This window comes from Bufo gargarizans, chromosome 2 (assembly GCF_014858855.1).
Source record: "Bufo gargarizans isolate SCDJY-AF-19 chromosome 2, ASM1485885v1, whole genome shotgun sequence".
Lineage (NCBI taxonomy): Eukaryota > Metazoa > Chordata > Amphibia > Anura > Bufonidae > Bufo > Bufo gargarizans.
The window spans coordinates 191,170,202-191,185,399 of NC_058081.1; the positions used below are offsets into that span (position 1 = coordinate 191,170,202).

A 15,198-nucleotide genomic window follows, 5' to 3' on the forward strand; every position below is an offset into this window, starting at 1 on the left:
CCCCCAAAGGTGGCCAACCCTGTAAAGTTATTTAGGTCCTCATAACCACACAGCAATTCCTGGGTAAGTGCTATTCATACCTGATAGATGTAATCAAACTTTTAATAGAGTCCGAGACTATTCTTGAGTGACCGGCAAGATTAGACCATGTGGGCGGATCTTTCGGGTTGATTGCTAGAGAGCGGGCTGTCTTGATAAGTGAAGATGAACTCTCTAGCATGGTGACCGCAGACACCAATATCGGCTCCTGTGCCCGAGCGCCCTGTGTGTGACAAAATGATAAAATAACAGAATAAACTATAGAATCCATTTTTTTTCCCAGGAATTGGGTTAAATAGTGAAAGTCTTATTGCACTGGAAAGACAGTCTGAGGAGATGTCCGTGTAACTGCATTATCAGCTGATATTACTGTCCTAAAAAATGCCAGAGGTGAACATAATGACATTTCCTGTTTCCTGTACATAAAGCTCACTTACTGTATAATGAAAAGTTCTGCAACTTTTTAATATACATATAGGGACATTTACTAAGCTAATTACGCCACTATTTTGGAGTAAAAAAGTTGTGTATTATAGCGCACGCCGTATGTGCACCATAATTTGCTACTTTTTAGGCTTCTCACTACTTTTCCAAAGTGACGATAAAAAGGGGGCAGAGCTTAGCGGAAGTTATAGCTGAAGTCTATGTCAGCCTGTAGCTGGTGAAGACTCCAGTTTCTGGTGCACGGCAGGGCAGAGATGTGCCTGATTTAACTAATTATAGGGGATGATGAGACCCGCACACCCTGTTTTAGTGGTGGGTGCCCACGGAGGACGATAAAACGTCACGTAGCACAGTAAAGAAATTCGTGGCACACCAGAGTAAATTTGATGCAATTCATCAAATTTACTCTGGTGTGCCACGAATTTCTTTACTGTGATTTAACTAATTAGGCGCATCTTACGCCAGTAGGTGTATTCGCAAAACGATCCCAACCCCTTCCCCACCCCATTCTTGCACAATCCATTTAAAGAGGTTGTACCATTAGGACAACTTCTCCTCTATCCACAGGATACGTGATACGTGTCTGTTTGGTGGGGTCCCAACTTCTGGGACTGTTGCTGATCATGAAAAAGATGCTTGTGGCTCCCTATTTCAATGGAGCAGCACACACTTATGCATCTCCTCTGCTCCATTTAGTTCTACCAGGCTGCTAGAGATAGCCTAGCGCAGGGATTCCCAACCTGCGGCCCACCAGCTGTTGCAAAACTACAACTCACAGCATGCCCAGACAGCCTACAGCAGGGCATGATGGGAGTTGTAGTTTTACAACAGCTGATGGGCCGCAGGTTGAGCATCCTTGGCCTAGTGCTTGAAATGGCAGAGAATGGGCTTGTTCTTGTGATTGGCGGAGGCCTCAGCAGTCTGACCCCTGCCAATCAAATACTTATCCCCTATCCTGTGAAGAAGGGATAAATTGTCTTAATGGGACAACCCCTTTAAGATTATGGGATAAATTATGATGCCAAGGTCCTTAAATTCTAGCCACCAAAAGCATTTATAGTCAAACCAATTACAGTAACATAGGTCCTTGGCAGTAAAAGGGTTAAGACTGTAAACCTACTGCATTTTTGGAATAGTACAGGATAGAAAATAAAACTTTATAGGGTGCAGATATTAGAAAGGCTTAAGGAATGGTGTTGCTGAGGAGTGTACTGGAGAGTAGCTCTGGAAACTGTGACCATGAAGAATTACAACTGCTGGACACTGGAATAAGAACAACACCAAGATTTATAAGACATGTAAATTACCTTAAAAGCAAAAAGTTATAGCAAGCCAAGCTGTAAAGTAATATAGGATGGAAAAAAGTGAATTTCAGGCGTGAGGAATGAGCATTGTTACCTCTGAGCTGATCTGGGCTGGAATACTGGCAAATTCTGGATTGGAGGCAAATGCAGTCAGGTTCTCCACGGCTGATATGAGGGGTGCTGTGGCTTTGCTGCATTTCTCACGATTGTCATCTGAAAAGTCTCCATCCAGAGTCTACGTAGAAAGAAGAAAGAAAACACTGAACATGAACTCGTAAAACACCACCCAACTCCAGGTGGCCAAAATCAATGCCTGGATGACCATTCACTTTCCAGGGAAGGTGGCTGCATGGGCACCAAACAGATAACAAAAAGCAGACGTCTTATACTAGACCTGTTCTTAAGCCATGTTCAGAACATGCAGTGCTTTGTCAGATTCTGCTCCTAAATCCTGACAGAAATACTCACTTCAAAGCAGCCATTTTCCTTACTGACCAAAAGCTGGGGGAAATGTGTTCATGCAGAAACGGTTAGCTGGGTGAAAGGAGGCTCAGAGAGGAACTGGATGTTGTAATGCAGAGAATGGATGTCATATTGGAATTATAGGACCTAATTAACTAATAGACATGGAAATATGTAAAGCATATCTCCACCCATTTAACACCATACCGTTTTTAGGTCCATAATTGTGTGCTGGTTAATTTCTTAATGAGCATGTTAGGGGGGTGTCGCACATATGGTTTTCAAGCAGTTTTTGAAGCAAACCAAGTAGCAGAGGGAAAAAAATAGGATAAAATCTAATGTGCTCTTTTTTTTAAACCGCTTCCGGACCACCGATGCTGCACAAAAGGCTCTGCATCGAGAACGCAAGGATGTTTTTTTTTATCGTCCCTGCGTTCTCCATCTCTCTATATACACAGCACTCAACAAGAGCTGTATATACCTATCAGGAAGCGGCAACGCGATAGTTAGGGGCTGGTTATCTGTTATACACTTTAACATGTCAAATATGATGAAAGATGCTAGAAAATGAATTTAGAGCTAAAGCAGAACAAGAGCAATGGAAAGCACAGACAAGGACAGTCACACAAAAAAGTCTCAAGGATAGAAAAAAATAATATATATATATATATATATATATATATATATACAGAATATATACAGAAGAAGATAAAAGAATTCTGGCGGAGTATTTTTCTAATTTCTACATTCAGAGGCATTGTCTGGGAAGATTTAACATTACCAACTCCATGAGTAAAACACACATTATTAATTTAGCAAAAAATCTCCCAAGTGCTAGTAATGAAAAAACTTTTCACATAACCCACAGAAATACAGACCAGAAATAGGTCTGAAAAACTAAAATATAACTTATTGGTATGCACTAAAATATATTACTAAACATTAAATGGGTTTTATGGGTGTTCAATATTAATGGCCTACCCTCAGAATAGGTCACCAGTATTTAATCAGTGGGGGTCCGACACCCCTACCAAGCTGTTTGAAGAGGTAACAGCCTACCAAGTGCCGAAAATTGTATAGGAGCTGTGCTTGGTATTGCAACCCAGGCCCATTCAATTGGATAGGACTGAGCTGCACATAGGCCATGTGACATCACTGGCCTAGGAAGAGGCTGGAACGCTTACCAGAGCACCACAGCCGGACGATGGATCCCCACCGATGACCTATACAGAGGATAGTTCATCAATATATGAGTCCCAGAAAACCCCTTTAATATATCATAAAATTACTAAGCTGTATCTATTTAGAATTCTTCCACCAGCTGGAGAAGACAGGGTTGGCACTCTGGTGGTATGGGTTGGATCCATGGAAGTATAAAAAGGTTTACAGGATAGTCTGCTTCTGACCTGTAGAGGGATTGTGTCCTAAATTGGGACAGTCCACTTGTGTCATGTACTCTCTAGGTTCATTAGTTGTGCTATTTAAGGACATAAAAGACCCCACATGCAACAATCAGGGGTCAGCTCAACAACAAAGCAGCATGGTGGGCAGACAAGCCTGCATGGCACTGATAGCAGCCACCGGTTCATACAAAGAATGAGTGCAGATGTACTGTATGACATATACATTGGCATTACCTTGATTGTTTTCACTAGGTTGGCAGTACTGTTCGCCACCTCTTTGGCTGACTGGACAAAGTGCCTCTTAGCCACAGGATTGGCTGTTTTGGAGGATGCAATGCGGCAGGCATTGCACAAGGCTGAAGTGTGTTTGGCAACTATGGTGGCAGCTGATAGAACCTACAGAACAAGCAAACAAGTGGGGACAAAGCCGGCAACACACAGAACACAGCACAACATCACAACCTTTCCTGACATTTAGGGCTTGTTCACACGACGGTATGACTTTTTCAGTGTTTTGCGGTCCATTTTTAAAAGATCCGTTTTTTGTTTCAGTAGTGTTTCCGGTTCCATTCAGTTTCTTCGTTCCATTTTTCTGTATGGCATATACAGTAATTACATACAATAAAATTGGGCTGGGCATAACCTTTTCAATAAATGGTTCCGCAAAAATGGAATGGATACGGAAGACATATGGAGTACATTCCGGATGTGTTCCTGTTTTTTTTTTTGCGGACCCATTGACTTCAATAGAGCCACGAAATGTGATTTGTGGGCAACAATAGGGCATGTTCTATCTTTGAACGGAACGGAAAAACAGAAATGGAATGCATACGGAGTACATTCCGTTTTTTTGGGCGGAACCATTGAAATGAATGGTTCCGTATACGGAACTAAAAAAACAGCCCGTAGACGGAATGCAAAAAACGTTCGTGTGAGCCCTTACCGAAATAATATTGTTCGGAATTTCATCTGCTGACTTCTGGTAATTTACAGCACTTCAGATGTACTTCTTACAGTGAAGAACATGGCTTCTGAGTGCAGTGTCCCAATACATTTATAACATCTGGCTCCATGTACTGTGTTGAAACCACTCTTGCATCCATTAATAATAGAAACTTAAAAGTCAGCCAAGTACACCGAGCTGTTACTTACCTGGGATGGGCTACTGGCTGGATCCACTAGATTCTGGCATGCCATTTGGATAGCTTGATTAGCTCTAGCAAACTGAATTGGGTCAACAAGCCCTTGCTGTCCTGCCTGGCTATTGGGATCTGAAATCCCCACCAAGTAGGCTGCCTAGAGGAAGAAACATGATTACAACTTTGTATTTTATGGTCATTGATGTAAAAATAAAGAACTTAAAAAATAGACTAAAGTAAGGCAAATAAATACAGCAATAACAACTCAGCCTAAAATGTCCTTCAATAGTAGTCTACTACAAGGCATTCCAGGAGTTCTAGTTTTGTGCTGGCTGCAGAGCCACAGGTTGGAGACCACTGTCCTACAGGATATAGATACATCGGAATACAGTTGCTGTTTGGACTGCACTAGAATTATCATTGTGGTATTGACTTCTATACTCTTCCTTTGAGAAAGGTCCTGTTCGTCCACCCATGTCTTACCTGTGCAGCAGCTTCCGTGAGACCGCACAGAGCCTTCGAGGCTACACCCACACAATCGCCAAACACAGGCAAGTCTCCAGTTTTTGCATTCTGAGAGATTCCGGCCATGGATTCTCCAAGGATCTATAGAGAAAGCCAGTAACAACGATGATCTTAACTACTAAGTACGAACACATCAACTGTCAGTACAGAGATTGAGCGATTGACCTTTCATGCCGTGATAAGGTGACATACTATGGGCAGAAGAAGGAAGCTTTAAAGGGGATGTCCAGCATAATTAAAAAGAAAATAGGTGGCAAGCAGCGTGTTACCAAAAATAAAAAATAAAAACTTCCTCAAATTTATAAAAAAAAGAACTTCTCGCTTTAAGGCTAATCGCCTACATCCGCTGTGGATCTCTGCTGTTTGAAACAGCAGAAACCCGTCTGGTATGGAGTCCGCAGCACACGCAATCGGGCGCCATGTTTAAAGGTGCAACTTCGGCCATACATATACGGCAGAGGTTGTGAAGGGGCTAATTATGTTGGACAAGCCCTTTAACCATCAGCAAACTAGAAGGATTTTTACAGTGAAACTATAGACCTTGACACCAAGATTGGCTTAATCGATAAATGGTTTTAAAAGCGGACTGGATGCCTTTAAGACGTAGTAGATTGCTTCAGATAGGTAAATTATGTAATTAAGGGAATTTTGCGCCCTTTATGTAATGTAACTGGGGTTTTGTATTCATCTGTATCACCATTGTAGCATAATAGGTAGACAATGAAAGATATCCTGTAAATTTTAATCTCTAGACCTAACTAACAATTAAGTTATGTGGATATCATTAAAAACATTGTCAGTTTTTTACCTTTGAATTTTCCATGACGCTTTCAATGCAGTCAAAATAAGACAGGTCAGTGACAGGCTCATTGGGATTTTCAAGCATTCCTTTCACAGTCTGAAAAAACATAAAACAGAGCACAAAGGCAAGAATTTATCAAGGAGCAATTCATTATGAGCACATGGATTAAATCAGGGCCTCTCAAAGGATGAGGTGGGTCTCAACGATGAGGTGGCCCCCAGTTAGAGAGGCAACAATCTCTGGTGTTCATTCTATTTGTGCTCTACTGGGTTCAAGAGTACAATTGTTGAAGGAAATGGAGTTCATTTTTAATTATTTTGACACAGGCTATGACCAATGGTGAAGTCCCAGCAGAAAAAGACTGAGAAGCCTTTGATTGATTGATGGCAATAAATATTCTTAAAGACTGAGAAAACCACAGCACCAAAGCAATGACATGAGAAAATTAACAGAATGCTGACATTACCCTCATACTTAAAGTAGTATGTCCCACTGAAAATATTCTAGTTTTCAAACCAGCACCTGGATCTGAATACTTTTGTAATTGTATGTAATTCAAAATTTTGCATAACATAAAATGCATCTCTATAGCGCCACCCGCTGTTTTTTTTATTTTCTTATTTCTTTGTCCTGCTCACTGAGAAGGCCGCACATGCTCAGTTTCATCCTTATCTGCCTCCTGAGCTGTGATAGGGAGAGCTGAGACACGCCTCCTGAGCTGTGATAGGGAGAGCATGGACACGCCCCCTGAGCTGCAGCAGAAAAGACACTCCCCTTGAACTGTCAGCTTGATATAAATCTAGCAGAGCAATGAATGGGGAGATCTCTGGATCCATGTGAGGTACAGGGCCGGTTCTAGCTTTGTTAGAAAGAGATTGTCATGTACTATATGGTGTCCGATTTACATTAATCATGGAATAACCTCTTTAAAATAAACATACAAATTACTGTCACCAGGAGTTTAAAGAAGTCAAGCAAAAATGTGTATTCATGACATTCTGGATCAACTAGAAATGTAAAAAGTTATGCCTCTTTTCACATAAAAAAATGCATATTAATTTCCATTAAAAGGGTTTTTGACATTAGTTCCGCACAGTAAACAAAGTCTGGTGAAAACGGCCAAGCTGGAGCGGAAAGGGATCTAACACATTAATAATACTTCTTTTATTATTTTATGGCATTTCCTGACATTGCTTTGCATTTGGTTGATCTTGAGCAACTCCCTTAAGCATCCAGGAGGGAGTGCTGTGTATTTCAGATAAAAAAAAGGGTTTTTCCCATAACATACAATGGAGGCATATAACTAGGATATGCCCCCATTGTCTGATAGGTGCGGGTCCCACCTCTGGGACCAGCACCCACAACGAGAACGGAGCGGGAAAATTAATGAAGGGCAGCTGCACATGCGCAGCCGCCCTCTATTCATTTTAATGGGGCTGCCAAAAATAGCAGAGCGCTGGCTTGGCTATTTCCATCTGCCCCATAGATATAAATGGGAGCAGGTGCCGCGCGTGCGCGGTGCGCTCCCATTCACTTGTATGAGAGCAGCACTAGATGGTGGACGGACCCTGGGAAACCCAGGATCCTCCAGCCACAGCTCTCCCTGCTTCGTTCTCCTTGTAGGTGCGGGTCCCAGAGGTGGGGCCCTCACCTATCAGACAATGGGGCATATACTAGCGATATGCCCCCATTGTATGTGATGGGAATACCACTTTAACACATTTAATTACAAAATTAAGCATGATTTTGAACTTTCCTAGTGCTGCTACAACAGAGATAGGCAATCTACACATGACTGACATTTTCATGGGAATACATTTTGCCAGAAGAGAACAGCCCTTCCTGCTCCGGTCCCAGCAGTCATATGATCGCCAGGAGCTGGGGGTCTGTGCAAGCTACTAGGCCTTAGCAAACCCAGATTAGCTCTACAGAGAGGCTGTACAGTCTTGTACGACCTCTCTAGGGCTGTATTCCCCCCCTATAACTGGGGCCAATATGTCAGCCCTAGTTATAGGAGAAATCAGAAATGAATGAATGAATGAAAAAAATAAAATTTATGTTAAATGTCCCCCAAAGGTCTTGATTTTATGGGGGCACAAAGTGCAAAATAAAAAGACAAAATAAAATGTAAATGAAAAAATAATTAAAATGAAAGCCACCACAGGCCACAGTGCAGCTTCTAGCCCCGGTGTCAATAACCCATATATAAAAATGACAATTCTGTAAAGAGGACATCATTAAAAATAAATACTTTAGTTGCACATTGTGTTATTAACAAGCAACAGATTAAACAATGTGAAAAACAGACTATTTTTTCCTGGTTATACAAAATAAAAAGAAAGAAATACTAAAATAAAAATAAAAAAGTTCCCATGTATGACAGAAAAACATCACAAAAATGATTTACATAATCTAACGTGGGAAAAAATAAATAAAAAATTATAACTTTCAAAGATGCATAAACTACAAACAAAAAAAACTAAGACAAAAAAATAAAAACAGTACATGCAAGAGATCAGGGAGGTGAAAACGGCCTGGTCTTAAACTGGTTAAGGTCCCCTGCACACAAACTTGTGCATCCGTGGTGACAGTGGCCACAATGTGCGAAACACAGTCCATGGGGCAGCCGCAGCGGATCGCGGATCCATTCACTTTAATGGGTCCGCAATCCAGCCGTTCCGCAAAAAGATAGGACATGTTCTATCTTTTTTTTCGGAATGGAAATACGGTACGAAACCCCACGGAAGCACTCCGTAGTGCTTCCGTAGGGTTCCGTTCCACCCCATTCCGCATCTCCGGATTTGCGGACCTATTCAAGTAAATGGGTCCGCATCCGTAATGCGGAATGCCCACAGAACAGTACCAGTGTATTGAGGATCCGCAAATGCGGTCCGTAATACGGCAACGGGAAGCACTCGTGTGCGGGGGGTCTAAGAAGGAATGCAATAGAAAAGAAAAGATGAAACAAAACATCATGGCAAACTGGCAAGCACACACTTAAGAAAAGTGTACTAGTGATCTGAATGCATCTCTTCCTGTGAATGATCCCATATGCCTAGTGCAATGCCTTTCTTCTTTTTACAGATTGATAGGATATATTTTTCCTTTAGGTAATTCCGAGACAAAAAACAACGAAACAATGTGCTGGCCCCTATGACGCTTTCTATGTTGAACCAGAACTGGCACCTTCATTGCTGAGAGATGGGGGCGATATAAATATACTGGTTCTCTGGGTGGTACATCAAACTGTGAAATCAAATAACAAACCTCCAGCTCACGAAGAGCATTGTCACATTCTTTCTGCCCAGGGGCTTGCTGGGTGCATATAGTAATCAGCTGGTTAATGCTCTCCGTCACGGCCCTGGAAACACACAAAGCAGATTCAGTAAGAGGACGCTGTGCATGCTGGTACACAGCAGACACCTAGGCTGAAGGAAGGGAAACTTTTGTGCAACATTTATGCTATCGATATAAGAAAGTAAGAGACGATGGAGAGAGGGAATGGAGAAGAAGAAATGGCATAGTATAGCATAAAGGGCAAGAGGAACAAAACGCAAAAGTTTCGATTCCCACCTTGCAGCAGCCGCCAGGAGATTTTTGGCACTTGGCGCCCCAGAATCTACAGAAAGAGACTTTGCTGCAAGAAGCAGTTTGCTCGAGGCCATGGATATGGTTTTGAGGTTTCCGATAACTTGTATCTGGTCGTCTTTATTCTGTAAAAAGTTTGCAACGACATTAGGCGAGGTGTGTGTTGAATCTACCAGAATAGTGTATACAGTGCAAAACACTAGGACATGATCTAGAGAGGCTTCTATCACTTCTGGTGCTCTCCATTCCAGTGCTTCTATATATCTCTCATGTTGGACATTGTCTCAAATTCATTAAACCATTAATATTTCTTTATATAGAACTCTCTTAAATGTATTAACTGCTTCGGTCTCTTGAAGAAAAAAAAACGAAAAAAAAAAAACAAGGTCCATGTAGGAGCTGAAAAGTCAACGTAGTTGAATAAATTTAGGCGCGATTTATCAGAATTCAAGGGCAACATCTGCATGGAGTTTGTATGTTCTCCCAGTGATTGTGTGGGTTTACTCCGGTTTTCTTCCACACTCCAAAGACATACTGATAGGGAACTTAGATTGTGAGACCCGCTGGGGATAGTGTGATAGTAATGTCTGCAAAGTGCTGTGTATACGCTATATAAGGGAGTATAATAAATAACTCCCTTATATACATTTTATTGGAAAAATCAGTACCTTTTTAGTTGGGTTCCCTTAGGCCCTGCACCCAGCCCTTCAATAAATATAATATATATATATATATGCGCAATGATTCTAAACAATGCATTTGGAAAGCCTTTAGACCCTTTCACATTTTGCTGCCTTGTGCTAAAGTAAAAAAATAAATAGTTTTTCCCCATCATTCTGCACTCAGTACCTCATAACGACAAAATGAAAACAGAACGTTAGAAATCTTTGATAATTTATTGAAAAGGGAAAAACTAAAATCTTGCATTGACATAAGTATGCAGACCCTTGACTCCGTACTTAGTTAAAGCACCTTTGGCAGCAATCACAATCTCCAGTCTTCTTGGGTATGATGCCACAAGGTTTGCACATCTGGGTTTGGGGATTGTCTGCCATTCTTTTCAAGCTCTGTCAGGTTGGATGGGGACCATCGGTGGACAGCAATTTTCAGGTCCCGCCAGAGATGTTCCAATGGGTTTAAAGAAAATGTGCCCCCAAAAATGTTTTCTGACAGTTATAACCCGATAGTAACACATATCCTTTTTTCCTAATCATTTTTTTTTTCTGATTGCAGATTTCTTTATTCTATTTTTTGAACATGATTATAAGGGCGGCCATCTTGTCTGAGCTGTTAATAGCATTTAGAAAGAATTAAGAAAATCGCTTTACGGCAGCCACATGGGCCATTGACTTCTATGGGAGAGTTATCTAGGCATGTTCTGAGACCTGTGCAGAGGTCATTGTACAAGGAAAGAATAGATAAGCTCTGATCTTATCTGTCATTCTAATCCTGCCTGTAATATCACCTCTGTGTGTACCGTAGATAAGCAGGTAACTGCAGTAAAGTGATCTGTACAGACCTAGAAGTGGCGCCTACTATTAGGGTTAGTGGCCAGAAACTGCAGGATTTTGCGGTTTTTGTTTAGTTATTTAGTTTAGTTGTAGATATTGACATGAAAAATTTAAAATAAGCACCAAAGATTCTTTAAAAATATGTTAAACATAAAAATGTGATTTAATAAATAGGTAATTTTCTAATGACACATTCCCTTTGAAGGGGTTTTCCAAGATTTCGATACTGATGATCTATCCTCGGTGGGGATCCGCTGTGCATGGTGAGAATCCACTGTGCTGGTTCCTTCTCAAACAGCTGATCTGCGGGGTCCGGGATGTCGGACGCTCATCTATCAGATACTGATGACCTATCCAGAGGATAGGTCATCAGTATGAAAATCTCAGAAACCCCCTTTAAGTCAGGGCTCTGGCTGTTGGGTTCTCGGTCACCTCTCTTACCAAGGCCCTTTTGCCCCGATTACTTTGGTGGGGCAGCCAGCTCTAGGAAGAGTCCATGTTTTTCCAAACTTCTTCCATAAAAGAATTATGGCGGCCATTGCACTCTTGGGGACTTTCAGTGCAGCAGAAATGTTTTTGTACTCTTATTACGATCTGTGCCTCCACACAATCCTGTCTCTGAGCTCTAAAGGCAGTTCTTTCCTCCTGATGGCTTGGTTTTTGCTCTGATATGCATTGTCAACTGTGAGATCTTATATAGACAGGGTTGTGCATCTCCAGATCCTGTCCAGTCAACTGCATTTACCACAGGTGGACTCCAATCAAGGTGGAGAAACATCTCAAAGATAATCAAGAGAAATGGGAGGCCCCATAGATAAATTTAAAGTGTCACAGCAAAGTCCGAATATGTATGTATGTATGTATGTATGTATATGCAAAATTATATTTTTTCCTTTTTAATAACTTTGCAAAAACTCTGTTTTTACTTTCTCATTATGGGGTATTACGTGCAGAATGATGCAGGGAAACTTTTATTTTAGCACAAGGCCACAACATAATAAAATCTGAAAAAGTGAAAGGATCTGAAGACTTTCCAAATGCATTGTATAATCTGTTAATATTACAGCTCACATTGGTGCCACATCGGTACCAATCAGAAATTCATATTTAAAGGGAACCTGTCACCATGATTTTGCGCATAGAGCTGGGGACATGGGCTGCTAGATGGCCACTAGCACATCTGCAGTACCCAGGTCCCATAGCTCTCTGCGCTTTTATTGAGTTAAAAAACCGTTTTGAGTGATATGCTAATTACCTCATATGTGTCCTGTAGCCCGAGATGAGTCAACCGGAAAGGAGCCCAGCACCGCCCCACGTCCTCCAATTCTCCTCCCTGCTGGGTGACGTCGCATAGCTGGAGCGCCGAAATCTCGCTATGCGCGAGCTAGCGCATGCGTAGTTCGTTCCCTGTGCTGATGCCAGCACAGGGAATGAACATGATGCAGACACTGCGCATGCGCTAGCTCACGCATCGCGAGATTTCGGCGCTCCAGCTATGCGACGTCACCCAGCAGGGAGGAGAATTGGAGGACGCGGGGCGGTGCTGGGCTCCTTTCCGGTTGACTCATCTCGGGCTACAGGACACATATGAGGTAATTAGCATATCACTCAAAACGGTTTTTTAACTCAATAAAAGCGCAGAGAGCTATGGGACCTGGGTACTGCAGATGTGCTAGTGGCCATCTAGCAGCCCATGTCCCCAGCTCTATGCGCAAAATCATGGTGACAGGTTTCCTTTAAGTAACTAACCAGGAAGAAAACTGAACAGAACTAGACCATTTAAGGGCCCTTTCACACTTGCGTTGTCCGGATCCGGCGTGTACTCCACTTGCCGGAATTACACACTGGATCCGGAAAAACGCAAGTATACTGAAAGCATTTGAAGACGGATCCGTCTTCAAAATGCGTTCAGTGTTACTATGGCACCCAGGACGCTATTAATGTCCTGGTTGCCATAGTAGGAGCGGGGAGCAGGGGAGCGGTATACTTACAGTCCGTGTGGCTCCCGGGGCACTCCAGAATGACGTCAGAGCGCCCCGTGCACATGGATGACGTGTTCCATGTGATCACGTGATCCATGCGCTTAGGGCGCCCTGACGTCACTCTGGAGCGCCCCGGGAGCCGCACGGACGGTAAGTATGCTGCTCCCCACTACACTTTTACCATGTCTGCCAGGACTTTAGCGTCCCGGCAGCCATGGTAACCACTCTAAAAAAGGTAAACGTCGGATCCGGCAATGCCCCGAAACGATGTTTAGCTTAAGGCCGGATCCGGATCAATGCCTTTCAATGGACATTAATTCTGGATCCGGCCTTGCGGCAAGTCTTCAGGATTTTTGGCCGGAGCAAAAAGCGCAGCATGCTGCGGTATTTTCTCCGGCCAAAAAACGTTCCGTTCCAGAACTGAAGACATCCTGATGCATCCTGAAAGGATTTCTCTCCATTCAGAATGCATTAGGATAATCCTGATCAGGATTCTTCCGGCATAAAGCCCAGACGACGGAACTCTATGCCGGATCCGGACAACGCAAGTGTGAAAGGGCCCTTAGATATTCATAGACATTTCAGATTTACACTCCCCAGCATAACTGAGCGAAGGAAATGTAAATATGTTGCTCATGTATTTCATATTGCCTTGTGCTATATGCAGATCAAAATCAAATATCAACTTATATATGATATCACAATCTGACCTGCGTCTGTCCAGCCATTTCAATTCCGGCATCGAGGAACTCGTCAAAATCTTCGCTAAATTTACCAGAAGCAACTGCCAATACGCCACTTTGCCCCCGGGAAGCATGGACCACCTCTCCGGCTGACTGGTTCAGATCCTCTGCTGCCTGGTTTAATTCACTCTGTGCCTCTTGGAAGGACTTGGTGCTTGGAGGAAGCTAAACGGACAGTTCAAAGATACCATTGTCATTTGAAAGAAGAAGGCACTGTAATTGAAGAGCAGTATATACAGGAGCTGCTATGGAGAAATGGCTCTTCTCAGCACAGTACTGGCTTTACAGCATTCCTAGGGTTGTGAGCACAGGGCACCCTCCGAGACAACAAGTATCAGTCTCACCTGTACATCTACAAAGGTTTGTGCTGTTTTTTTGCTAAAATTAAATATGTACAAATCTCCAATAATGTCATATTCCCATGGTGTTTCTTCACTGCCCCAAATAAGAGAGAATGAAAAAAAATAAAAATAAAAAATCACTATAACCCCATAGGCGCACACTCACCGAATCCACAAGCAACTTTTTGCTGGACTCGCCAATGCTCTTAAGAGCCATGTCTACATCCTTCTGCCCCGGAAGGCAATTCACACAGTTATTCAGTGAATGAGAGACTGCTTTAGCCACCTGAAAGACACAAGATGACATTTCATTTTAAATTAATTTAATCCATGGATGCTCTTCAATTGTATAGGTGTTTTTAAATGGACTGACACTGTCCACCTGTGTACAACAGTATGCATTCAGTGGGACAACTACTGGATGTGTGTAACCACAAGCACTGATGATTAGGTGGGGGGGGGGGGAGAAGACATTAGGGCAGTGTTGGCGAACCTATGGCACTCAGAGCCCTCTCTGTGGTCACCCACACCCTGGAAAAAGTCTATGGTGTACCAATATGCCTTAGACTTTTCCTGCCATTTATCAGTGCAGGACGCACTATGAACAGCACAGGCAGCACATGGAATGTAGGCAGGGTGTTATAGCTAAATGATAAAGTACATGGTAGATATACTATATTGGACTGTTGTATTCAGGGTAAATTGCCGTGTTGGCACTTTACGATAAATAAGTGGGTTTTGGGTTACAGTTTTGGCACTCGGTCTTAAAAAGGTTCACCATCACTGCATTAGGGGGTGCCATAACAAGTTTGTAGCAGCAATATCTAGACACAGGAGCATTTCTTTAAAGGAGTTGTTCAGTCTAGGAACAGACAACTCTTGGGGTATTAACCTGTGTCCCTGAACATAAACCCC

The 15,198-nt window shown here is 42.5% G+C and overlaps 1 protein-coding gene across 2 annotated transcripts in view; it reads right to left on the reverse strand.

The window, feature by feature from the left end:
* TLN2 (talin 2) overlaps positions 1-15,198 on the reverse strand; it is a 210,054-nt gene that overhangs the window by 36,020 nt on the left and 158,836 nt on the right. For both annotated transcript variants that reach the window (XM_044279820.1, XM_044279819.1), the window contains exons 29-38: positions 14,450-14,569; positions 13,910-14,107; positions 9,692-9,831; positions 9,386-9,479; positions 6,125-6,214; positions 5,275-5,397; positions 4,805-4,948; positions 3,887-4,048; positions 1,882-2,022; positions 81-262 (exon numbers count right to left, since the gene is read on the reverse strand). In XM_044279820.1, coding sequence (XP_044135755.1) covers positions 81-262; positions 1,882-2,022; positions 3,887-4,048; positions 4,805-4,948; positions 5,275-5,397; positions 6,125-6,214; positions 9,386-9,479; positions 9,692-9,831; positions 13,910-14,107; positions 14,450-14,569 — 1,394 coding nt within the window. The remainder of the gene's footprint in view (positions 1-80; positions 263-1,881; positions 2,023-3,886; positions 4,049-4,804; positions 4,949-5,274; positions 5,398-6,124; positions 6,215-9,385; positions 9,480-9,691; positions 9,832-13,909; positions 14,108-14,449; positions 14,570-15,198) is intronic.